The sequence below is a fragment of the Liolophura sinensis genome, chromosome 12 (genome assembly GCF_032854445.1).
Source record: "Liolophura sinensis isolate JHLJ2023 chromosome 12, CUHK_Ljap_v2, whole genome shotgun sequence".
In the NCBI taxonomy this organism is placed as follows: domain Eukaryota; kingdom Metazoa; phylum Mollusca; class Polyplacophora; order Chitonida; family Chitonidae; genus Liolophura; species Liolophura sinensis.
In genome coordinates, this window is record NC_088306.1 from 26,540,610 (window position 1) to 26,567,049 (window position 26,440).

General features: G+C 39.2%; 1 protein-coding gene across 1 annotated transcript; it reads left to right on the forward strand.

Moving 5' to 3' along the window:
* The first annotated feature begins 2,919 nt into the window (after positions 1 to 2,919).
* LOC135479834 (zinc metalloproteinase nas-32-like) lies at positions 2,920 to 24,510 on the forward strand. The gene is made up of 17 exons (XM_064759739.1): positions 2,920 to 3,039; positions 5,412 to 5,595; positions 6,444 to 6,543; positions 7,871 to 7,971; positions 8,649 to 8,769; positions 9,264 to 9,333; positions 9,755 to 9,958; positions 10,262 to 10,540; positions 11,490 to 11,637; positions 11,993 to 12,061; positions 13,198 to 13,335; positions 17,067 to 17,237; positions 18,206 to 18,328; positions 19,228 to 19,467; positions 21,027 to 21,170; positions 23,090 to 23,203; positions 24,059 to 24,510. The coding sequence occupies exons 1-17, from the start codon at positions 3,007 to 3,009 to the stop codon at positions 24,169 to 24,171; spliced, it is 2,352 nt and encodes a 783-aa protein (XP_064615809.1). The 5' UTR covers positions 2,920 to 3,006; the 3' UTR covers positions 24,172 to 24,510.
* The last annotated feature ends 1,930 nt before the right edge of the window (positions 24,511 to 26,440 follow it).

Genomic DNA, 26,440 nt, shown 5'->3' on the forward strand with positions numbered 1-26,440 from the left:
GTGGTGAACTAAGTTTGGGTCTGTTATTTCGCAAACCCAGGGGTCTTGGGACAAAGAGCAAGGTAAACAACACACCTGACACATCTGTTTGTTGAGGGAAATGCGTAATGGCGCAATGCAAGAAAAAGGTGCGGGAAGCAAACACGACGGGTCTTGAGAACAAGGGCCATGGACAAGAACGGGCGATTGTTTGCATCCACTAACAAAGAAGAGTTTACAATATATCGTCCTAAGTGAACCCATTTCCGTCTACCGTCGAATCTCTCCGCGACTTCGTTCGCGTTGATGGAGATGATCGACGGAGCATGACCGGAAGACGTAACCGCACGCGGTGACACACAGAACCGGAAGTGTGTTAATAAAAGAACGAGGTTAATTAATCAGAGGTAATGAGCTATTTTTGTAACTATAGTAGATTTTCTGAACACATGATAGTTTGTTGGTAGTGTTAATGCACCCGTCTGTGATTTCAGAATTCAGAGCCACGACAATTAAGATATAAAAACTGGGGTATTTAGGAACTATATATGTATGTTTAGAAGACAAATTCTGTATAGAAATTGTCCATGTCCAGGCTACCTCTATATCGGAATTTGGTATTCATTTCCTTCTTTAGGTTATTGTTTATCACATGCATACGACATCAATTGTTCACTGTCATTTTTAACATTAATAACTAATTACTGAAATTATATACTATTATGACTTTATACCGAGTCGCACTACAATGTATGTTTACATAAAACGAGTTGAAATTGGCTTCCAGTTCAAGTCTGAATCTATAGGTGGTACGAGAAGCGGTGTGTGGAACTGTGGAGGAATTGTTTCGTCCTCACTATTGTGCATATATTTTTGTACCAGTTTCCACTGTCATGATATTTCACCAAGATTTCATGTTTCCTTCGATTTAATATGGTTAGTACTAAACCCCTTATGTTCAAAAATTTTTCGGTGGTGATCAGTATTACTGTTGGAGGAAATCGGAATGCCGGGAGAAAACCTTGTGCCTTTGGCATGTTACCAACGAACTTTCGTACATGTAAAGTACAGATATGCATACCATTGCCGGTCAATGAATTCACAATTTATCGGCCATCTGCTGTCGAATATATTTGTTTATTTATTTATGTGTTTTACGGCGTACTCAAGAATATTTCACGGCGGCCAGCATTATGATGGGAGGAAACCGGACAGAGCTCAAGGAAACCCACGACCATCCGCAGGTTGCCGATGGACCTTCCTAGGTACGGCCGGAGCTGTCGAATACATGATAAGACTTTAATTTGACAGAGTTTAATTGTCGTATATACATATAACATAAAGCAAATACCCTGGTTGACGAGCTGCTTTTCATGTAAGTATAGGTAAATATATAAGCAAAGGTGCTGATGAACAGCTGTTCATATAAGTATAGGTAAATATGTAAGTACATGCGCTGATCAGCTGCTGTTCATATAATTCTATTTAAATATATAAGTAAAGGTGCTGATGAACAGCTGTTTATATAAGTATAGATAAACATGTAAGTAAAGGCGCTGATGAGCTGCTGTTCATATAAGTATAGGTAAATATATAAGTAAAGGCGCTGATGAACTGCTGTTCATATAAGTATAGGTAAATATATAAGTAAAGGCGCTGATAAGCCGCTGTCCATATAACTATAGGTAAATATATAAGTAAAGGCGCTCATGAGCTGCTGTTCATATAAATAAAGGTAAATATATAAGTAAAGGCGTATGACTGTCCAAGTCACAATGATCACATTGTTTTACAATGATTTGTAAAACGCCTTGAATTCCCTTTGAATAGGCTCATTGATACAATATGTATGTTTGGGGTTTTACGCCCATTGATATAGTATGTATGCTTGGGGTTTTACTCTCATTGATATAGTATGCATGCTTGGGATTTTACGCTCATTGATACAGTATGTATGCTTGTCGTTTTACGCCCATTGATATAGTATGTATGTAAGCTTGGGTTTTTATGCTCATCGATATAGTATGTATACTTGGAGTTTAACGCTTAGTGATGTAGTATGTATGCTTGGGGTTTTATGCTCATTGATATAGTATGTATGCTTGGGGTTTTACGCTCATTGATACGGTATGTATGTTTGGGGTTTTACGCTCATTAATACGGTATGTATGTTTGGGGTTTTACGTTCATTGCTATAGTATGTATGCTTGGGGTTTTACGCTCTTTGATACAGTCGTTACACAATGTTAGTAGTTCTGCAAATTAAACTGACTAATATGCAAAGTAATGCACGGATAGACATGGAAAGGACAAAACACATATGTACGAGTCACAATGATCAGCTCAGCTAAATTCCATGAATATCCTTTTATGGCCAGACACAGTAAATATATGCGCATGAACAGATAGAGACATATACGGACAGGCCCTTAATGTTACTCAGCTGTAAGGGACCACTGAGTAAAAATAAACAAAGAGCTATATGGTAATATTAGTTATAATGAATACAATTCTGATTGACACGTACTGATCTGAGCTGGAACTCTCCACGTAAGCCAGACTTTGTCTATTTTAGGCTTTGAGGAAGGTTACTTTTCCCATCTCAGGGAGAATTACATTTTTAGTAGTTATTCCAGGGGCTGGATGTTTCACCGGTCTTGAAAGCCAAATTCCACTATGTTAAACATTTACAGTACTCTAAACTGAACGCTAAGACCTCTATACAAATATGACACCAGATTTATGTTCTTAAATTATACATTTACCCTTTGTTTTCTCAAATACAACACGCCTGTGCCATTGGCAGTGATTCTAATACACATGTATGCACACCCCACTACTGTAACAGAGTATAGTATACGAGCACTTAGCAGCGACACTGCTTCTAGAACCATTGAGCATTTTCCCGTTTGCGTAGGAAATATGGATACGTCTGTAGCACGAAGTGGACGGACAGAGCTGTATTTCGCCTGACCCAACTGTTCGTCTGCCTGTTTTACACGACTACTACTGTTGCTACTACCGACAATGCCCATCATGGTGACTTGTGTGCTATGTGCGGTAAGTACACCCGTTGCAGACGGCACTTTTATGGTCACGTGATAAATGCACGTGCGTCACACATGTGGCATAAGCACCGCTCAACTATTAATAGAGTAAAATGTAAAATTGTTGAGATAATTTCTGTAAGAATCTTCTAAGTTTTGAACTCTAAGTTTCATGATTACACATTATGTCTAAATTTCTCTCTTTCTTAATACCCAGTTTGTGTCTTGCAACAACATTATCTCCCGCGATGACTATCTACAATCACGCTGGATGCTTTTCTTTTTAGTCTTTAAAACCGCCTGAAAACAATGTTATTATCAAAAGGTTGATACCAAAGGGGACATTATCCAAACTCATGTCGATCAAATCCAACACAATCACGCAGATCTTCCAGCTTATGGCAACCACATTGTACGCAGCAATGCGTGACCTTGTTCACAATACATAACATAAGAGCCTCAACCGGAAAAAGCCTCGCGTGAATCTTCTTACATCTATAGTGTGTGTCAAATGTGTGATTTTGACATAATTTTGTTTAGCAGTCACAGGGCTTTTTGACTAACCATATAGCCAATATTGGCCTCACATGCAGCAATCAGGTCAGGTTTTGTTTCATTATATGGCTGGAAACGGCGCTGGACCCTATGCAAGGTCTTCACACCCACCAACCTGGAAATGTGAACATGCTGATATATCCATCAAACCCCATATGTAAGCCTACTTTTCAAAATAAAAAAAGAAGGGGAATTCCCGCTCGTGTTGACATTTCTAAAAAGAAATGATATGGACTTTAGTTTGTATATACATTCAGTTTTGTCACATTTCACATTATATCACGATAGCTTGTCCGTGAACGGTTTGCGTAATCAAATATCTCAGTGTTATTATTAAACGGTTTATCGAATTAAAGACACTGAGTATTGATGGCTTGGCCGCGTTTATACGGAATACCCCGTATCTGTTTTGAATAGCCTGTAGTGAAAGCCCAACTCCATGTGGCGCGTGGGAGCAAGAAGGTTATGCATAGAAATGGGGAAGTATTTGTTAGAATGGTTAAAGTAATAGGTGAGGCTTTTGTTTCTGGCTTACAGGGGTATATAGAGGTTGTATATCCTTCATGACAGAACCTTACACAGATTTCGTGACACATATATGTACAACACAAACTATCATGGATAGTACAAACTTTAGTTGCATAGCTAAAGAAGATTTCAACAGTCCGGTAAAATAATTGCAAACGTGTATATATGTATGTATGTAATTTATGTATGCATGTATATGCAGACAATCGCTCTGTCTTTTCTATGACGTAAGTTCATAATTAGAAAGATTTCCCGCCTAAAATATAAATCGAAGAATAAATATAAAATCGAATCGAATAAATATAAAACCAAGGTGTTTTTCATTCCTACCTTTGCGATAACATTTTGTAGATTGAAACTGTTGACGTATAAATGTGATGACAAAACAGCATTTTGAGTAATTCTTGAGGATCGACGTGTAATAAATTACAATTAAAGGCAATGATAACACTAGCGGGAAATGTAAGCCACATGACTGACCATTAAATACTGTCTATAAAAGTAATTCGATTTATTTTTAAAATTTTTTTCTACCTAGTAAAATGCATTTGAAAGTTTTAATTCTACGGTGACTTTTTTCTGAAAATATTGGGACCATTGACGGTTTTTCCACTCAACACACATATACTGTTACATTTCTTCAATAAAATGCACATACATGTAGATTTATGAATACGTTCACCGGTCAGGCCTTGAAGCGAGCCTCTTCAAGCAAAAAATTTGAATGTGACGTCACTGACGTCCTCTGGTTCACTACAGACCACCCTAGAATCTGATGTTTTAAAATCATTTTAGTCGGTTGGAAAAATTCAAAAGAAACTTTTTTCTAAGTCAGTTTTTAATGGCATTTCATCTGACATATTTTTCGCTTTAATGTTTTATTTGCCTTTAACATCACTGCATTTTTGGTAGCCTAATTGTGCTAAAGCCATGGTTATATGGGGTCTGCACTAATGTGAACTGTTTAAGCATTTACATGAGTACTTAGACTGTTTATATGATTGATATTTTACAACGTACTCAAGGATATTTCACTTATACCACTGCAGAACAGAAAGACTAAACCTTAACTCTTGAGGACTTGAGGCCGTGCTACATCGGTCACGTGTGACCATTTACTTGCTCACACACAATCGTTGCTGCTCTGTTTTTTTTTCTCTATGCTATATGTCTTTAGTTATATCATGTCACATTTTGCAAGAGAACAAGGATCAATCCAGCTTGGACCCGAGTTGTTATGCGCAGTAAAATATACACACCATCATGAGATTGTGAGATTCCCCGTTCGGCATTTTGTTTCAGTGCGGGAGTTTGATGTGGTATGTCTCCATGGTGACGGCCTTTAACAAGAACGACATTTACCGGAAACCGATTCCTCCCGCCATGCAACGGGACCGGTCCACCATTGACGGTCTAAGGGGCCAGGAATTGTACACAAACGGAACCATAGACGAAATCATATTAAAGAGCATGGGCGGAATCTGGAGTAAGCCGATAAGTGCAATACTCTTTTATTCCACTACGCAGTTTTCGAGTAGCGTCATTAAGACAACAGAGTCATGTTCCCCTGCAAAATGACGTCAACGGCAGGGCTACTTGCTTATCTCTTAGCATGGCACTGTTCGTGTTTAGTACCGACAGAACATCATTATTTTCGCAATATTGGGAGCCCAAAACCCACTAAATAACATAATACAGAAAATCAATCTTAATTATTTATCATTAGTTTTCTATATTCTGTACATTGCCCCACCGTGGCGTAAAATGACGACGTCATGTCACAAAGGGACGTCACTCTCTTGCCCTTACGTCGTATCCAGAAGAATATTGTAAAAATTCCACATTCAGAAATGAAACGTAATTTTACGTGCCCTTTTTTAAAGTTCGCTTCAAAATCCACCAGATTTGTGTACTGAGATACAGCAGGGCAATGTAGACATATTTTGTTTTGGAATGTGGGTATGTGTTGCAAGCTTTCTACGCTTTGATACACGCGTATAGTGACGGTGTAAAAGTCGTAAGGTTAATATAGTCCTTTCATACTTTTAGTGTACATAGTGATGTGCGTATTTGAACGAGTAGATGTTCTATATAATTCTATCTTTTCAATATCAATGAAAGATAATTTTGGGTTTTTGGTATTTTATTTTTTGTTTATTTTACATGATACGCCCTTAACACGTGCCCCTCAAATGCAAACATTTCTCGGAGTTTTCCTGTCTTAATTGTGCACCTAAAATATAATACATGTAGTTCATTTATTCGTTACTAAACACGAGTAATTAAGATCTATCATCCACTGCTGAATGTTTACATGCATTTTTATCGAATCAGATGCAGCTGGAATTCTCTTCCGGGGAAACAAGATCCAATCAGAACTTGACATGATGTTACCAAGGAGACGCTTTTTCAGGCTATACGGTCTGTCACCAAGGTAAAATTTATTTATTTAATTGAAAGATACCTGAAACGTATTGCTTTGATTTCTCAGTATGAAGTTCAGGATGTGTCCTAAAATATAAATTCAAAAAATCTAACACTTGTTTGTGTGTGGAATGGGGGGTGAGGTGGGGTGGGGGGAGGTGCGTTAAAACGGTTTAAACGTATAGTATTCGCAAGGCCCCCCGGTCAGTCCGGAAATTAAGTATTCCGAGTCATGATGTGAATCGTGAAATCGTCAAAACAGTATGAGAGGGAAAGAGGCAAAAATGGGACATTAAGCTTGTCCTGCTAAGCCGGAAAGTTCTCCGTTGACAGCATCTCCCAAAACTTTAGGGCCATTGAACGAAAATACATGTATAACCAAAAATGAAAATTACCAAAAACGAAAAATTCTGGCATAATTATTTCTCCTTCCCACAAAAACCATGATCTTTAATTTAAAGTGACTTTTCCTGAATTCTGTAAATGATTGAAATGATGCCGAAAAATGATTTGCGAGGTTTTGTGTGACAACACAACATTTTGAGTAATTCTAGGCCAGTGACGTCTAGTATATTGCAATTAACATGACTGCATTATTTTTAGCTAATTCTGCTTAAGCCTTGGTGCTAGGTGGCGTGTAATTTGCATATCCATGAACAGTTGGAACAAAACCCTGACTGAGGTAAATTAACAAGAGACTGTATTTCACCCTCCATGTGTGACCATTTGCCAGCAATCACACTGTCGTCGCTGTCCTGGTTTCTCTCTCTATGCTGTACGTCTTAATTATATTTGCGTGATCTCAGTCAGCTCAGTTGAAGTGTTGTTTTGACTGATTACTGTGGTCTTGAAGATTTGAAGCACCATGCGCACATAAATCACGTAAACACTACGTTACGCCCGTCTTACCCGGCCGCCAGCCGAATGGAAACGATTTATGTTATCTCATCGCAGTTCAGAGTAGGTCACTCTCGATATTGTATATAATGCCCTAGTTCACACACAGGTATAAAATTGATGTTTACTTCAGTCTGTAATAGATCCAAGCTTTAAAATCAATTGATGATCTTGAAGAGTGAATAATTGCAATGATAGTTTAGTCCAGGATCGTACTGTATTAAAACTAAATACTAAAGACATTAGCATGATGAATAAACCACTTAGTGAGCTGTATGATGTAATGCAATGTTAAGCAAACCCAAGATATCTACGCCCTCCCACCATAATGCTGGTCGCCGTCGTATAAGTGAAATATTATTGAGTATGGCGTAAATACTAATCAAATAAATAAATAAATAAATAAATATGTCTACATGTCTTATTCATGTGAAGCACAGATTACAAGGTGCCAGGCGTAAGAAGAGGAAGAGTTTACGGGACGCCACGTTAAGATGGCCAAATGCTGTCGTTCCTTATTCTATTGTGGACGGGCACTATGGTGGGTACTCTGTTTATGGAAGTGGAATTAAATAGAATAGTATACACTCAGAATATAATGTGCTAGCGGAATGTCTATAATACAGTTTTGAGTGAAATTTATATATGTGAGCTATACTTTACAAAATAATCTACCGCAATGAAACAATGATCGGCTACAAAAAAGAATACTTTATTTACACTCGGACAACAGACTTTCTGTTAAATTTCATAGATTATTTTTTTTTAGAGAAAAAATTAAAAAAAAAATGGAAATCGTCTAGCCGGACATACTAGGGGTCATGTTTATTTGTGTAGGAGATGCAATCAGCTCGTCAAACATATAACAAATTGTCTGACTTAAAGCCGCAGTGAAGTAGGTGGTAGTATCATACCATCCTGACTTCCGGTTTAGACTGGCAAGGAAAACAACAGATTGTTCTGTTAGTAGAGTAAAACACTAAAATTGATCCTCGTAGACAGGTAAGGAAAGAGCAGAAAATAAATGGTTTAAATTACACGACACGAATGCATGTATGTATGTGACAGTTCATTAAAGAAATGGATCCTTTTACGCTGGTTATATTACAATGTTATATTAAAATATTACTTTTATGCTCGCTATATTATCATGTTATCTTAAGATATTAAATATCAGTGCCCATTTTTGTATGTTCAAAATGTGACCTCATTTTCCAGATGACCGTGAGATGTTTTGGTTAAACCATTCCTTGACACAGTGGGAAAAGTACACGTGTATTAGGTTTAGACAAGCGGGGCCTGATGATCGGAATTACGTCAAGTTCCAGTCTGGTGACGGGTACTTTGCCTACAAACAATATACAAACCCCCATATTTATATGCATGTTCATATAATACGTGTTATATGAGAAAGACATGAAATATCGTACCCAAGAAATCAAAGAATGTATTACTAACATTTTTTAATGAATAATCAATATAATACCTGGTTTTCTAATAACGAAAATGGGATTATTAGAATACTCTTGGATGTGCATGTCTGGAATATTTCGATAATTTCGCTTTCACTCTTGGAAGCGTGTCATTTCACCTACAAGTTGATTGGAAATGACGTCTGCGTGACGCCTAGCATCAGTTTGGAGGACTAACCTTTGTGCACAAAGATCGTTTGTTTATGTCCGGTAGCGCTCTTTATTTTTCATCCTGGAGGGTTGTACAGTATGTTACCTGGCTAAGGTCGCAGTTGGTTTTATAATTATAAAGTTACAAAAGTACAAAAGTAATTTAAATCTTATTAAAATTAAGGATATACATTATTGTTGTCGTCCACAGCTGCTACACCGACGTTGGAATGGCAGGAGGGGAACAGGTTGTGAATCTGGAAAGACCAACATGTCGCTGGGTAAGAAAAGCAATATCTTTAAACGTAGTGAAGACAAGCAGTAATCCTATATCGCTCCCTACAATCACCCATCCTGTCTTCTCACACGTCTTGCGCATATCTCATAGTTCGTTAATAATTTTCGGCATCATCTATAGTGTTTCCCAATAATCAAGAAATGAAGTTGGTCCAGCTATGGATGTTGGTGCATAGCTACAGGTTTTCATATTATCTAACGAACAATGTTGAGGAAACTTTCCAGAAACTGACATGAGAATTATTGCAAACTGTCCTAAAATCTGCAATCAATGAAAACTATATAATGTAGATCGTCTGCTGATTTTATGTTTGAAACATTTGTTGAACATTATATTTAACAAATATTTGTTGGTAAGTGATGTGCATAAGATCGCTTGAATTCCTCATAACTCTTTTGTTTTAGAAAGCAATTTACCTGCATATGTTGGGTCACGTGCTTGGTCTGGTACACGAGCACCAAGTTCCCAATCGAGACCGATATTTGTCCGTCAGTTTGGAGCATGCGAATCCGTCTTGGAGACTGTGGTTACAAAAATACAGCAAAGGTTCATTGAGCCGCTTCAAAATACGCTACGATCCCTTATCTATTATGCACTATGGCGAAAAGGTAAGACAGTGTCCAAAACTCCTCAACGATCATCTAGTTCCTATCGTTTCCAAGTCAGTTTTGCGTAAAGCAATTTGATGCACCAGTTGTGGATCATTCTGTGGATCTTGACATATATTCTTAAATGTCAAGGAAATTATCAAAAGCGGCCTAATTTATAAAAATATGTCTGTAATCTTTAATATTTTAATAATGAAGATTAATTATGTTGTGTGTGGGCACACCCTTTGTTGTTTGGTTTACTATTATTATACTTTCCCACTTGTTATTCGTCAAGTTTTAACATTTTCCGTTGAATATAAGGCTTTTTCCAAAGACGGGCACGCTGTTACAATGGAACTGAAAAACAAGTCAAGTTCGATAACTCTGGGTAAAGTATGGCGACAAGAGTTATCGTTCAGCGACGTCAAGCTCGTCAACCTCTTGTACAAGTGCCGTGCAAACTGTACCAAAAACATCACGTGTTCCCGAGGTGGGTTTGTGACGGACGCCTGTCAGTGTCTTTGCCCGGATGGTACCAGCGATTGTCAAGTTGGCAAGAAAGCCAAATCTACTGACCCCAAAGATGGAGGTAAGATTGTTGTATTATTGTGTATTGCATATAATCTCTCGATGACCTGTACGAATAATTAACAACCTAGTCCTACACGCATCCGACTGATTTTGAGTGATAAGGTCGAATGCTCGAATCCAGATTCTGGTGGCTCATGGTCCATGACAATTGGAATACCTAATAACTATGAAGATTATCGCCTTCCAAATTACCTAATTAAAGTTTGAACTTCCTTCGTTTCCAATGTCAAGTGTACAGTTAATCACTGATTTGTCCACCACAGTTTTAATGCCGATTATTAAAACCAAGGGCGCTGCGAGTTCAGCTCATACAGGGCTTCCTCTCCGACCGTACGTAGGAGGGTCTGCCACTTATACGACGACAGCCAGCATTATGGTGGGAGGAAACCGAGCGGTGTCTGGGGGAAAACCGACGACCATCCGCAGGCTTCTGACAGACCTTCCCACGTATGGCCGGAGAGGAAGCGAGCGACCGTATTGATGGGAGCCTCCTGGGTCATTGCACCCTGCTGGCGTGCTTACCCCATCGGACAGCAATGATGTTGATATAAAATTAGTAAATGTGCGAGTTTGTATCACATGTAACTAGAAATTTCAATATTTGTTATGACATCCAAATTGCTATCCCCATCCAATAAAAGTGTGGCTGTTATACCGGTCATGTGTCCAGACGCAGAAATATTGCGTTCAGAAGGCTGTGAGACATATAAATTGGATAACAGAAGCTAGTGCTTCGCGCTTTTATAGCTTACGCTACATAATCATTTTGGATTATCTGTTAGGTGGTTGTTTAGCACATCATTCAGTAGGCTGCAGTCGGTCTTCATGCCACAGAGTTTAATATAATTTGGTAAAATTGTCTTGAATTTCACGTAAATCAAATAAATAATAAATAAATAAATAGATATCAACAAAGGTTGAAACAACTTGAGTTTTGTTTTCCATGTATACTGACGAGCCGTGTGTAAACAGCTTAGGAAACGACTGGCGTTGTTTTGTGTGGGCCAATCAGGGAGAGTGTAAGCGCAATCGGGACTGGATGAAAACACATTGTCAGAAAAGTTGTCATATGTGCACGGCGGACAAAGTCGAGAAAAAAGAACCCAGTATGTATTCATAATTGTGCTTTCTTTATACTGTAGGAAAAGTCAATCCTTTTGTAGACGGGCACTATGGTGGGTACTGCTCGTAAAAATGCGTGCATCCTATCTGCTTTGTATTTATACATCAGTTTATTTCATTTTCTGGATTGATAGATGTAAGGGGATAAATTACTTTCTCGTTAATAAACTTGACAGTATAAGGCATATGTGCAGCATTCTTACAAACTGTAAAACTTTGTCCTATCAGAAAGTAATGATTATAATCACGAATCATTCGAGATTTATAGATTATTACCTATGTCACGGTATTTTCGGCTAAATATTGGTTTCAATAGGAGTATATATCGATGCTTCGCAGATCTGTCTTTAGCAGCTGTTGGTCTTTCACTTCGCGTGTGGAATCACCATTGGAACATCACAGAAGAAGGTAAAAGAAGCATGTATTTGTTCAAGTTGTCACGATGCAGTTTACTCCGAACCAAACAGCTACTATTTAAGCGTTCAAGAACGGTCTACAAAACCTACCTGAGATATAAATTGGCTAGAGGATGGATGTAACCGGTTACGTATAACCATTTGCCAACTATCGTCGTCGCTCTGGCCTTACTCTCTTACTCTTTTGTTAATTCCAACAAAACTGGCCTCAGGTTTTTTAACTTAACGGTATCAGAGGATGTAGTGTGGAGGATACATTCCTTCCCTATGGTATTGAAGTAACACTCTTTCTAATTGTGACCCATCTGTTAGAGTAGGATAGCTGAATTTTATAGAATGAGTAAGGAAATGTAAGGCGTGAAATTTTCAGGGGAGATAACTTGATCTTGCATTTTTCCTAATACGTGCGCTTGAAACGAAGTAGTAAAAGAGTATGTAATATGGATTTCGCCTTAAATTAGCTCAAATGCCCAGTATAAAAGATTACAACTGAGGAAGTAAAAACAGAGCAGCGACATTGTGATAGCCCGCAAAATGATCACATGTGTAACCCGTGAAGTATGGCTACATCATAGAGAGTAAAATCGGACGTGCAGCGACGACTTTGTGATAGCTGGCAAATGATCACGCATAACCCGTGAAATATGGACTTTTGTCAATTTACCTCAAGCCACTCGGTAAATGAGGAGAAATTGATGATTTAAATGCGACAGGAGCCATTTCAGACGCTGGTTTAATGAAATAAAACAAATAAAGGTGAATGTCCTAAAACAGAAATTAGCTCCACATTAATGTCTGTTCGATAAAGCTTCACCAATTTTTATTACTCCATTGGCTTACTCAGTGCCCAACAAATTATCTCTTACGGGAAAGCGGTCACCCTGGGGAAACCAGGGTGCCAGGAGCACTTCACCAGATATGTACCAAAACAAAGTTGCAGTGAGTATCACATCTACAAGACTTCAAGATTCACTTATTTATTTACTTATTTGATAGATTCTCTTCACAGCATTTCGCCTCCTCAACTGTCAAACCTTTCATCTTTTTCCAGCAATTTCCTAAACCATTTCCAGTACACGTGTTAAACTGTACTCACTTACTTTGATGTATTTTTGCCTAATTTCACAGACTTGTGTAAAGACCTAGCTTCGGTTGTCAAATGCAGGGAATGGGCTGCGCGAGGAGATTGTTTGACGAACACCGATTGGATGAATCGCTATTGTCAACGAAGTTGTCTCCTTTGCGACCACCAGAAAAACTATAGAGGTTAGTATTTTTTAGCAGTTGGACCTGTTTGCTCTTCAGACTGCTTCATGATTATGTCTGATTCCGATTAACTCAGGGCTATGGGACGTATACATTCCTCGTGTTGAATCAGATCACTACGTTCGATATAGCTGCAACCAAAGCGCAACCGACATACATATTTCATTGTCGACAACTTATATTCTAGCATGGTACACAGTTTGAATACTGATTTCACTAGATCGCCCAGAACATACCGTACGTCTTTCCTACATCATTGAAAACTGTTGACTGCTTGTCTTTGTTTGATTCCCTCCTATTTTCGTACTTTATAAACTTTCTTGGTTCTTTGGTGGTTTGTATCAAACGTCGTGTTGGGAATTGGCCTTACGATTATTGAAACGAAACATCCTTGTTGGATAACGGCTGGTATACGAATGTCTGTTTTGATGCATAGATGCACGTAGGCTGCTATATGTCACAACTGCTGCTAACTGTTAAAAAGTCATATATATACGGATAAGTTAGATGTCCCTCTGTTTTCACACTGTCTGAAATGTTTCACAAACATGATAACATGTAAACATGAAACAGTGCAACAAAAGTAAGCCCCCCCCCCAAAAAAAAAAAAATGTTGTATGATATCTCCCTTGATATGTACCAGATCGCAATGAAATTTTGCACACACCATCCCAGTAATCCCGCGGACGTGATATATCAAGGATTAAGGTGCAGGTGCAGTTGTGCGCTAAAGGGCATGAGCAAACTGAAAATCGATCGATTTTGAAAAGTTTCAACCAGATTTTTCACCGCCAAATTTTGATTTTATCCTGAAAGAATTCCTGTTACCAGTCCTGAAATATTCTTGCGAGTGGGCATTAAGATCATGACACACACCACAAGAAATTCATGCGGTTAAACATGACCTGCATCAGGTCTGAAATGGTCAATAAAAGTTTCTCGGACCTGAATCGCCCACATTACTGTCCACAAGTCTTGGACAATCAATGTTGCACGTTTCATGACTCGATTATGCAATACGGGCAGGGCGATTGCAATTAGCCTTTTGGAGGCTAACATCCCTGTAAAACAGGTTGCACGTCGAATGAGGCGAGCACAAAACGCCATTCGGAAATTGCCAGCGAAGTTTCTCGGATCAGGAGATGTCAAGGACCTACCAAGAAGTAGAAGGCCCATGGCAACCACTCAAAGAGAAGATTGGCGAATCGTAAACGTCGCACTAAGGACAGAACGTCATCAGGTATAAGGGTCTGAGTGTGCCACACACAAAAAAACAATGCCATTTTCGGCACGGATTCAACTCTCTCGTCATGTCACTTAACATTCATTTGAATTTCAGCAACAAAGGTTGCTGGTGTCGAAGCGAGACGGTTGAGTGCCCAAACAATCAGGAGACGTCCAAAGCCTTCGGAGTACATCCCAGGCGGCTGGTAAAGAAAGCTTTGTTTCTCCGCCGTCATAAGATAGCATGTCTGCAGTGAGCGGCAAATCACGTTCGATGGACTAGACGGCAATGGGGCAACGTTCTTTTCATCGACGAAACGCGTGAGTGTCTCCGACATGTGTGGCATCGGCAGGGTGAACTGTATGCAGAGTGCTGCGTACAGCCAGTAACGCCTTTTGTGGTGGCAGGCATCAGTTTGACAGGCAAGACCGATCTGGTTCCTATTGAGGGAAACTTGAACGCTGCTGGCTACGTTGCTCAAGTTCTCAGACCGCATGTTCTGCCCTACGCAGCCGTTCTTCCGTTCTGAGGCATTGACCGGATCCAGTGGCCCGCGTTTTCTCCGGATCTCAACCCCATCGAACATCTTTGGGATCAGTTGAAACAATCAGTCTATCGTCGAGTTGGGATGGAGTCCACTCTTGACGATTTGAGGACGCCACCTTCAGGAAGAGTGGTTAGCAATCCTGCAACGTCGGATCGCACGACTCATCAACACAATGCGAGTGCGTTGTCAAAATGTGGTACAATCTCGTGGCGGCTACACATGATCGACCGATTTTCAGTTTGCGCATGTCCTTTAGCGCACTACTGCACCTGCACATTAATCCTTGATATATCACGTCCGACGTCCGCCGGATTACTGGAATAGTGTGTGCAGAATTTCAGTGAGATCTGGCACATATCACAGGAGATATCAAACAAGTTTTTTTTTTGGGGGTGGGGGGGCACTGTATATATAGGCAACGTTGAGGAAAAAGGACTGTATTTTTATTTTAAATTAATGTGCTGTGTTTATAATGAAACGATTTGTAGTAAACATTCTTGGTTGCATAAATGACAATCAAAGTGACACGGAAAACCAGAAAGAGCGTAAAATAAACGATTTTTTCCTGATGTCAGAATACTGTTACGAAATTTTCCACAGTATGACTGATCTAATACAGGCATGATGTTAAGCAATTCATATTCACTCTGTTTACCATACTGGAACGGCATCTAGCATACAAAGTATCAATAAACCCAGGTTGGGTCATATAGAAGACATTGTTGCTGCCATGATATTCGTTATTGGAATCTTTAAGTAAAATGCTAGCTCGAATATGGGGCTAGCGCGTTATTCGATTCTCGAATAACGTGCTGGGGGCCTCCGTGGCTCAGTTGGTTAGCGCGCTAGTGGCCCAGGAGTCTCTCACCAATGCGGTCGCTGTGAGTTCAAGTTCAGCTCATGCTGGCTTCCTCTCTGCCGTACGTGGGAAGGTCCGTCAGCAACCTGCGGATGGTTGTGGGTTTCCCCCGGGCTGTGCCCGGTTTCCAACCACCATAATGCTGGCCGCCGTCGTATAAATGAAATATTCTTGAGTACGGCGTAAAAAAACAATAAAATAAATAAATAACATGCTGTCAACATAGAAGTTAATGCTAGCACTAGATTAAACATTCAGATCTCAAATGACCTGTTAATCCTACAGAATTTAGTACCGTGTTCACCATTTGAACTCCTGCATTCAGTAATAGGCTGTCTCAAATATGGCGCTAGCGCGTTATTCGGATGTTCCTCGAATTTTTGTGCAAGGACGTTTCTTGGTATTCTGTTCTCCAGTGCCAGCTCGAATATCGTGCTAAGCGCGTAAAGATTTTTATTGTAGAATAACGAAAAACGCGCTGCCGCCATATCTGAGTCCAACATGTCCGCTGAAGAGCTGAACAACGAAAAATTCCATACCACCCCTATTTGTACAAAATTCTTACAGTCGGGGTGGCACGGGATTCACTAACCGAATAACGAATAACTGTCGAGGCGCAAGCTTCGAGTAAGCTTTTTTTCACCTTCAAAATAAAGTGATGGTACGCTTCTGTATACACGACGTTACTGGAGATATGAAGGCAGGTGGCCTGTGGTGACAAACCGATACTAATTTCTATACTATCAGCACGTCATTTAAGATCGAAATATTGAATATCGTATCAAATAAAGACTGCGAATGGTCATGGGTTTCTTCCGGCATTGTCCGGTTTCCTCCCACCATAATTCTTGCCGCCCTCGATTCTTGCCGCCCTCGAATAAATGAAATATTTTTGAGTACGTCGTAAATCACCAATCAAATAAAGAAATAAATGGAATAAGGAAGAACGAATGCCTTGTTAATTTCTATATTGCTTGAGTGTTACTGGAGATTCAAACAACGTATGTGGCGCTAGTACTACATTCGAATAACGAAAAACGAATCTGGTGCTAACTTCTGTCCGCTATAAACTGCATAGTATTTTTGGTTTTGTTCCACAGGGAATTGCATCAACGATCATCTGGACGACGGCGAGTGTAAATTGTGGGCAGTGGAAGGCGAGTGCCAAATAAACAGAATTTGGATGATGGAAAACTGTCGTAAGGCTTGCCGGGCCTGTAGACCGGACGACCGCATTTCCTTTGAAAGGAGGGATTGGGACGTCGCCAACGGTAAGTGGTTTTATACAAGACCAGAGGGGAGTTTTGAAATCGAACTCTGGATTTGGATTTGAACAAAGACCAAAACTCTCTCGCAGACTTTACGACAAAGGTAAATTTTGACATTGTAAATCATCTTTACTTACACAACAATATACCGAAGGGTCCCGTATATGGTGTCTAAGACTAGTGTGTCAAGGTTATTCCATCAGACGCCTTAACTCTAAGTTGGTTAAGTTTTACTATAAATAAAATTATCATTTAAACAATTACGGAATGTCTAGCATTCTGCTTCTGGGTTGTGTCCAGTTCCGCTTAACCCGAAGATAGGGCAATATATCCATCCTGTTGAATTAAATCAACGCACTGGATATGTCATGTGAATTAGTTAAATCACTTATGCTGGAGATAACTTGTGACGACTGGCTGGTGACATGTAACGCTTTATTCCAAATGGGTTTTGGTCTTTGAACCAAACTTATGCATCTATGTTAACAACTGGGTTTCAACACTGAACATCGCGCAGGGCTGAGCTTAAATACTCTAGCTAAAACTGAAATCAACATATCCAATGAGCAACATATCCTACACAAGTCCAGTGGGTGCGAAAAAATGCATATAAACACCCTTCATTTAACCTGGAACAAAACCGTTGCCTCCAGTACCTAAAAACTTCATGTACTACGGCGCGAAACTGGATGTTTTAGTGAACATTAGTCAACCCTATTAACATTGGTGAGGGATGAATGGTCAGAATGGAGTGATGACAGAGTGATATGAAAAAGCAACAAGAGTAGGGGGAAACATCAACATCTACTTGTGACAGATATATGAACAGTTGCAAACAAAGCGCAGCTGCAATACTTACTTTATTATACATAAACGTATACGCTAGTATGGTACATGATTTGGGAAACCGAGTTCCCGTGCTATACTGTTTACTAATCAGTTAATTATTTAGATTATTCTTCTCCATTCAGTTTCTTGCTTAGATAAGAGTGGTAGCTCCAAGTGTATGCAGTGGAAGAAAAGAGGAGAGTGTGAGGACAATGACCGATGGATGACCTACAACTGTCGCAAGACATGTGGCCGATGTGAAGACGGTGGGTTAAAGATGGACGATATTAAAACTCACAGTACAGAGAGTACAATTTGAACAGCGACAACAGTGTGATAATGGACACCTTAGATATGTTTTTAATCTATAGGTGGTGCTCAGCACTGAGAGGTTAGAGGGAGGGTACATGACTGGTTGCTCCGGTGTCAGTATAATGTGACTAGGTGGGATGTAATTTTTGGTGTCTTCGGCATGATACCTCAGTGGTGGCAGCAATTTGTCGATCGGCATGAACTCAGTGTGTGTACACACATCTAATAACTCCTCTTCGTCATATGACTGACAAATGATTAAATCGGAAGCATAAATACATGCATGTACATTCTAGTCCAGAGACCGGTGTCATGAAGTTCACTTAGCTAAGTAAGCTGTGTTGCAGAGATATAAAGTGCACTTAGCTCAGGGCAACTTAACAACAAATAAGCTTTATGAAAACGGCCCCAGATCTCACTAGATTTAAGTCAGGTCACTTATAAAGTGGGATATCCGACGAAGCAATCTGTGCACTTCTTTTCCCGCTGACCGAAAAAGTGAAAATATTTCGAGTATTGCATTTAGCTTATATAAAGTCAATAAATCAAGCTAGAAAGCACTTCGAGAGCGCAAACTTGCACTACAGCAATATGTGAGGCGAAGGAATACTACTCTGCGTTTCTGTCTTTTCTGACATTCCTGAAAAATTGTTGACAGAAACTCCCGATCGGCAACAAAATCTACAGGATTGGTCTCTAGCTTAAGGTCAACCAATGAAAAGAATTTCCGTAAAATTGCTGACACAACAGTAAGACACATAAGTAAAACTCCAATGAAATAAATAATTAAATAAATAAATTATTCAAATCTTTTTATATGTGATAGACTTAACTTTAACTGTCACATTTACAGGTGGCTGCAAGAACCTCTATGCCGACTATGACTGTGAGAAATGGAAAACCGAACTGTCTGAGTGTGAAAAACGACCATCATGGATGAGGAAGTTCTGCAAACTTTCATGTGGACACTGCAAGCCTGGCAAAGGGGAGACAACTCCAATACCGTACAAGGCCAAAGAGAGCGATAGCAACGCAAGGACATCCGAACAATACAGTGTAATTCGGCAAACGAGCACCACGGCAGAGTATGTCGGTAAGAAATAAGTAAGCAACATCACTGTTGCAGCACATATCTATGTGTTTAACATCTAGGTTTAATTAAATCGCAGTGTAAATTCGCAGTAACTCTGACATGCCATAAAAATCGATGGCGTCTGCGTGTCATATGGAAGAAAAGACGACAAATAATACAACCCGAGTCATCTCAGAAGAGGGTGAAAACAGGCCTGTACGGTCACATACATTTTTTCTGACTTGCTGGGTAACTCAACGTTAAATAACGAATGTTTACGTGGCCATGGCATGCACCATTCATGTTAGACCAACCGGAAACACGAGCAAGTGAGTGCTTTTGGGTTTAAGGTTGTACTTAAAAAATTTTTTCAGTCGTATGACGACGAAGGCGTCATTAGGGTGTATGTTATGTGCCTCCCTGTTGCAGTATGGCTTTCTTTTAAGCCATACTGCAACAGCTCTTTTATCTGGTGTTGCCTCACTGAGACGACTTACAAATAAGCTGCCCCGCCCAAGCCACTATCCCATTCACGCTGAACGCCAAGCGGGGAAGTTACAACTTCCTCTTTTAAAATCTTGGGTGTGACTCGACCCAGGATTGATCTTGGATCTACCGCCCCCAAAGCGGGTGTTCGGAAACACGATGTGGTGTCCTACCCCATGCACATATAGTGAGAAGGCAAAAAATGGATCGGGTGACGAATGTGAAAAGAGACACGTCTTCGGGTTACAGAAATAACTCGCCTTGGGTCGGATAAACCTCACAACAACGGCGGCACATTCAATTGTCTCATTGTGCTTGATTTTGTCTACTTTGAAAAAATACACAAAAATAAGGACTTATGCTTTTTAAACTTTCCTGTGAGATACATCATCGCGATGCATATACATTTGGTTTAGTCATATCTCCTCCTTCAAGTTCTTGTTAAGTGAATGCGCATGTAAAGAGTCAAACATTGTACAAAACGACCTACATACATGTAGAGCTTCTTGCCACAACTAAAAGACATAGACCTCAGCTGTATTTTATATTATCTTAGCACACGACCAATGCTGCTGACTAGTTTGAAATCGATCTTTACGGAACGATCTAAAATTCTCCACACACCTTACCATAAGTCTGGTGTTATGATACCTGGACTCACTGTACACAATGAATTTAAATAAACAAGGGTATCTCATGTCTCTACACTGAATGTACAAAATGAATTAAAATAAAAACTTTTTAATTAAAAAAAAAAAAATAAAATAAAAAATAAAAACTGATTGTACACAGTGAATAAACACGCGGATATCTTGTAACTCTACGAAAACGGTAATATAAACTCCCATTGGTTGGTCTATTAATTCAGCGAACAAAATCAAAAGTTATATTTGACAAAACATTTACATTGACAAGTGTATATATGACAGAACTTAGTGAACATGAGATATGATCTTATTGACAAAAATAATCATTTTATTAAAAAAAAATTGATAAATTTGTTGAAATCTCATCATTTTATCGGTAAATTCAACTTGCTTGACAAATCTGATTATTCTGTTGACCAATCTGATCTAATTTAATTGCTTTTGTAGAGCCATGCATAGATAAGTACCAAGAGGCCAGCTGTAAGAGATGGGCAGCGATAGGGCATTGTCAAATCAACGTCGGTTGGATGTCAATCAACTGCCGCAAGTCATGTGGTTTCTGTAGGGTCGAGAGCGAGTCTCTAACAGCAGGTAAAACATAACGGGATGAAACAGATAATTTCAGTGAAATGACGACAATTCCAATTATAATAATCATCTTTTGCAATGTTTTCGTTGTAAAAAACGTATTTATCAGAGTCTTTTAACTCCATACTTGTAATCTATGTGTCGAAATATTTAGATACCAGCCGTCAACCAAAAGGACATTCCGGGCCAATAATCGCAAGGCCAATTCCCAAAACGACACTTAACGCAAACTACCAAAGAACCATTTAAGAAAGAATATAAAGTTCAAAAATAGGACGGGATAATACAAAGAGAAGCAGTCAACAGTTTTCAGTGATGAAGGAAAGAGGCATGGTATGTGGCTGGCTACTGATTGAAATCAGTATTCAAATCGTGTACCATGCTAGAATATAAGTTGTCGATAATAAAATATGTATCTCAGTTGAGCTTTGATTGCAACTGTTCATAAATCCAAAGCTGTGATTTGATTTAAGGCGATAAATATACAGTCCCTAGCCCCGGATTAAGCGAAGTTAGACACAGTCATGAAGCAAAGCTCCAGAGAATCTGGACGCTCTGTTCATATTTACTTACAAGAGAATTATACTCATTGTAAAACTTAAGAAACTTGGAGTGAAGGCGTTTGATGGAATAACCTTGACACACTAATTTGTGCAGTAATTACTTTGGACGTACATTGAAATCATCAGACAACACGCAGGATCTACCAAATGCTGTAAGGACAGAAATGTACATACAATATGCAGGAACCTTCGATATATTGCTGTACAAAGAAGGATGATTTACAATGTCGCATTTGAAACTTTCCCTCTTGTACAGTCTGCGAGAGAGGAAACCGTCTTGGTCTTTGTACAAATATAGATCCAGAACAGATGAAGCATCCTGTAAAGCCCTTTAAATTCACCAGGACAGTGTCTTGAACTTGGAGTATTTACTACAAACTACAAAGAATTGCCAAACCTTTCTTACACATTGATAAAAATCTTAAAAATCTAAAAATCACCTTCATAATTGTAGCTCTTCATCAGGGCAGCTCTTCATCTTTTGTCTACATATTTTGCTCTAAAAGGACTGAATTGCCAAGCGTTACGAAGGGATTGCTCGAAAACATCAACGTTCATGATTGTAGCTCTTATCTATATCCTCTTTTAAATTCACCAGTGCAGCGTCTTGAACCTACATATGTTACTATAAAAATACTGAATTGCTAAGCGTTACGAAGGCATTCCTTCCAAATAGCAACGTTCAAGATTGCATCTCTTGTCTACATCGTCTTTTAAATTCATCAGGGCACTGCCTTGAACCCACTTTTTTTTTTACTATAATAGGACTGAATTGCCAAGCGTTACGAAAGGATTGCTTGAAAACAGCAACGTTCAAGATTGCAGCTCTTGTCTATATCTTCTTTTAAATTCATCAGGGCACTGCCTTGAACCCACTTTTTTTTACTATAATAGGACTGAATTGCCAAGCGTTACGAAAGGATTGCTTGAAAACAGTAACGTTTAAGATTGCAGTTCTTGACTATATCTTCTTTTAAATTCATCAGGGCACTGCCTTGATCCCACATATTTGACTATAATACGACTGAATTGTTACGACGGGATGGCCTAGAAACGTCAACGTTCATGAATATAGCTCTTTTCTATGCCCTTAAAATTTATCAGGGCAGCGTCTTGGCAATCATATTTTATTACAATAGGACTGAATTGTCAAGCGTTACCCAGGGATTGCTTGGAAACATCGACATTTATGATTGCAACTCTTGTCAATATATCTTTGTTTTAATTCGTCAGGGCCGCACCGCGAGCTTACATATTTGACTATAGGACTAGATTTCCGAGCGCTACCAAGGCATTGCATGAAAACATGAACGTTGTTTGTAGCTCTTATCTGTCTTAGTCCCCTATCTTATTGACCAGGTGAATGTGTGGACAATAATCCCGATTGTGATACATGGGCACGTGGTGGATATTGCCAGATAAACCCCGGCTTAATGCTGCGCTCTTGTAGGAAAGCCTGTAACAAATGTCGAGGTAAGTGCAAATCTCAACTCCGTCGCCACATTTCTGATCCAAAGACCAGCCACTCCTAACTTTTATATTGTCAGTTTTGATAAAACTCGTCTTAATATGGGATCGACAAATTACAGATGGACCAGAGGTCAGTATACTGTGTACTGCAAGTGAGGTCTCACGCCTTGCCTCAGTATATTGTACTTGTGTTTGTGCCATATCTGTTGTCGTCGATATGATGCATGTTAAAGTGTGGTGCCGGAGTTTTAGCGAATCAGCTTTCAAGGAAACACTTTCGTGTTTTAATGCTTTAATGCTTTAATGTTGTAATCCCAATGGAAGGTCCAATCCTCAACATACGATGCAAGTCATTGTATATACTAATGGCATTTGTCGACAGACGGCTCATCCAACTGTTTGAAAACCCTGTTTTCTCCCGCCCTAATGGTGGCCACCGTCGTATAAATGAAATATTCTTGAGTACACCAATCAAATAAAAATATAAATAAATAAAGTGAAAAAAATCCATGTGTTTATATTATTAATACAGAATTCGTTTATGTACCAATGTGCAAGTCGTCGACGGGTCCAAATAAAGTCTTAGAACATTAGGGAAACAGGATTTATTTATCACCATTTATTTGTTTATCTATTCATTCCACCGGTGTTTTACTCCGTATTCAAGTATATTTCACTTATATACAACGGTCCCCGACATTAGGGTTGCAGGGAACCAGACAGAATTTCCATATATTAAAACTGTCTATTTCTGGTGAATTTGCCAGAATGTACATGTTGGATGTATGTAATGTACACTGTATGATTCATAGCTACTTAAAATGCCTTCATGCCTTTTATTGTATACGTTATTGACAGACGGATGTGTGGACACTAACTCGATGTGCTCGATCTGGGGCAACTATGGTTACTGCTCGATGACGCCCGGACCCATGTATACGCACTGTCCGAAAACTTGTGGCATCTGTTGAAAGCGAAGCGCTTGCGAAAATCAACAGGACGAAAATGACACAAGACTGCAACATAATAAAAATAAATTAGTTGATAATGATGATCTATGCACTGGTACATTTTATGAGTAATTTGAAGAACTCGGTTATTGTACAATTTTATATTGTGTTTTAATTTGAGAATGAACAGAGCTTGGTTTCGATGAGGGGAAACTTATTAATTATTCATCCTTTAATGACGTTATCAGGTATAATTAGGTCATCAGGTCATTATTTATCATACATATAACACTGCTTTAAAATTTTGATAATTAAAGTGTTCAAGTTATGTATAATTAAAACAACACATATATTTTTCTGTCTCCATCACAATGTCGCCTTCCTGGTTTTATTTTAAAATTGCGTCAGATAAACTTTAAGTAAGTTATTTTTTCGCGCGGACATTATTGCGATGTTACAGTTTCCGGTTTCGCTGATGGGGCGAGTGAACGCTTGAGGTTTAATATTTTCAGTCATATGACGACGAAGGAGTCTTTAGAGTGCATGTAATGTGCCTCCTTGTTGCAGGATGGCTTTTCACCGCTCTTTTATCTAGTGCTGCTTTACTGAAACGACTTACCGAAAGCAAGTAAGCCGCCTCACCCGAGCCATTATACTGATACGGGTCAAGCAGTCGTTGCACTATCCCCTTAATGCTGGGCGACAGGCGAGGAAGTTACAACTTCCTCTTTTAAAGTCTTAGGTGTGACCCGACCCAGGACTGGCCCTGGATCTCCCGCCCCCGAAGAGGACGCTTTAAAAACTGAGGTATTGAGGGCCAGTGTTTCGCTGATGGAAACCCTTCTGTTACACGTTTGTGTTACACTTAATAGATGCATGTCAGTATTTATTCGTAGGCACTATGGTTATTAATTAATGACCTGCATTTGTTACATGTGTATAGTAACCATGCGACATGTTTAGATAGTAAACACTACATGTTTATCGGCTTGTAACACATAATAAGCTAAAAGACACGTTTATTGGACCACCGATGTCTGTTTAAAATATCCACCACAATAATACTTAAGCATTGCATATATTTACTATGATATATATATATTTGTTCAGTCACTGAACATCGAGTTTATGATGAAGCGCATATACACCATTAGATCTAATAGAATTGTGTTTCATTTTATATTCACAAACTTAACACTTAATTTTGGTGTGGATGAACATATTGTACACCACAACTGTATCAGGGTTTGAAATTACCTGCACATTGAGGATCTAGGCCCACTTTCATAAAACTTCGTCAATCAATTGTTCGTAACTTTTCTCGTAAATAATGTTGCCGAGACAATGACCGAGACAATGTCTTTTACGACAAATTACAACAAATATGACTCACGAAATTTTGTGAAAGTGACATCTAGTAGTTAGCGTGTTAGTATATCAATAAACAAGGAGCCCCTCACCGCTGCGATTGCAAGGAGTTCCAGCCCATTCTGGATCCCTCTCTGTATGGTCGTGAGTTTCACCGAGCTCTGCCCGGTTTCCTCCAATCATAATGCTTGTCGCCGTGGTATAAGTGAAACATTTTTGATTACTGCGTAAAACTCCAATCAAATAAAAAAATGAAACATGCATGCACATTGATATGATTACATATATTGTTTAAGTTTCCTTTCGGTGGTACTAATATATGCTGTTTCCCTGTTGTGCCTACTCAAAAATTTTATCCTTTAGTCCGGCGTTTAGCCCTTTAGTCCGGCGTTTAGTCCTTTAGTCTGGCGTTTAGTCCTTTATTCCGGCGTTAGTCCTTTAGATAAGTTGTCCATGATGTTGTTTAGCAACATGTCATATAATGTTTTCAGGAGTTTGAGCTCACCATTGGCTTCCCCCCAAACGTTTATAACCAGGCCGCTGTCTCATGGGCCTGCGTGGCGGAATGTTAAGTGATTAACCAGAAAGATGTAAGAAATCAACAAATAAATTAAGACCCTCATACACATTCCTCAATAGTTTGCTCCAGTTTCCTCTGAGCATGAAGTATATATTTACATGGGTTGTTATTTTAGATCACAATTTAATTCCAGTTAATTTGATTAGCCTACGTAGTTTTCATATTACGGCAGGGAAAATCGAATCCCGTCACATGCTCTTCCGAAAAAAAAAAGATAGCAGCTGGTGGGATAGGCTTTTTTTGTTTATTTGATTTTTGCGTAGTTTCTTCAAACCCCATACCACAAGGATCATGTCTTGTGGAGGATTTAATGATCTGGTGTTACAGTGAAGAGGAGGGGTG

What these genes read in the sequence shown, in the direction of transcription:
- LOC135479834 (XM_064759739.1), top strand. Translation starts at nt 3,007, where the DNA reads ATGCCCATCATGGTGACTTGTGTGCTATGTGCG. An exon ending in CACCACGGCAGAGTATGTCG is followed by an intron (nt 19,468 to 21,026) that starts GTAAGAAATAAG and finishes TTGCTTTTGTAG; the next exon opens with AGCCATGCATAGATAAGTAC. An exon ending in AGCCTGTAACAAATGTCGAG is followed by an intron (nt 23,204 to 24,058) that starts GTAAGTGCAAAT and finishes CGTTATTGACAG; the next exon opens with ACGGATGTGTGGACACTAAC.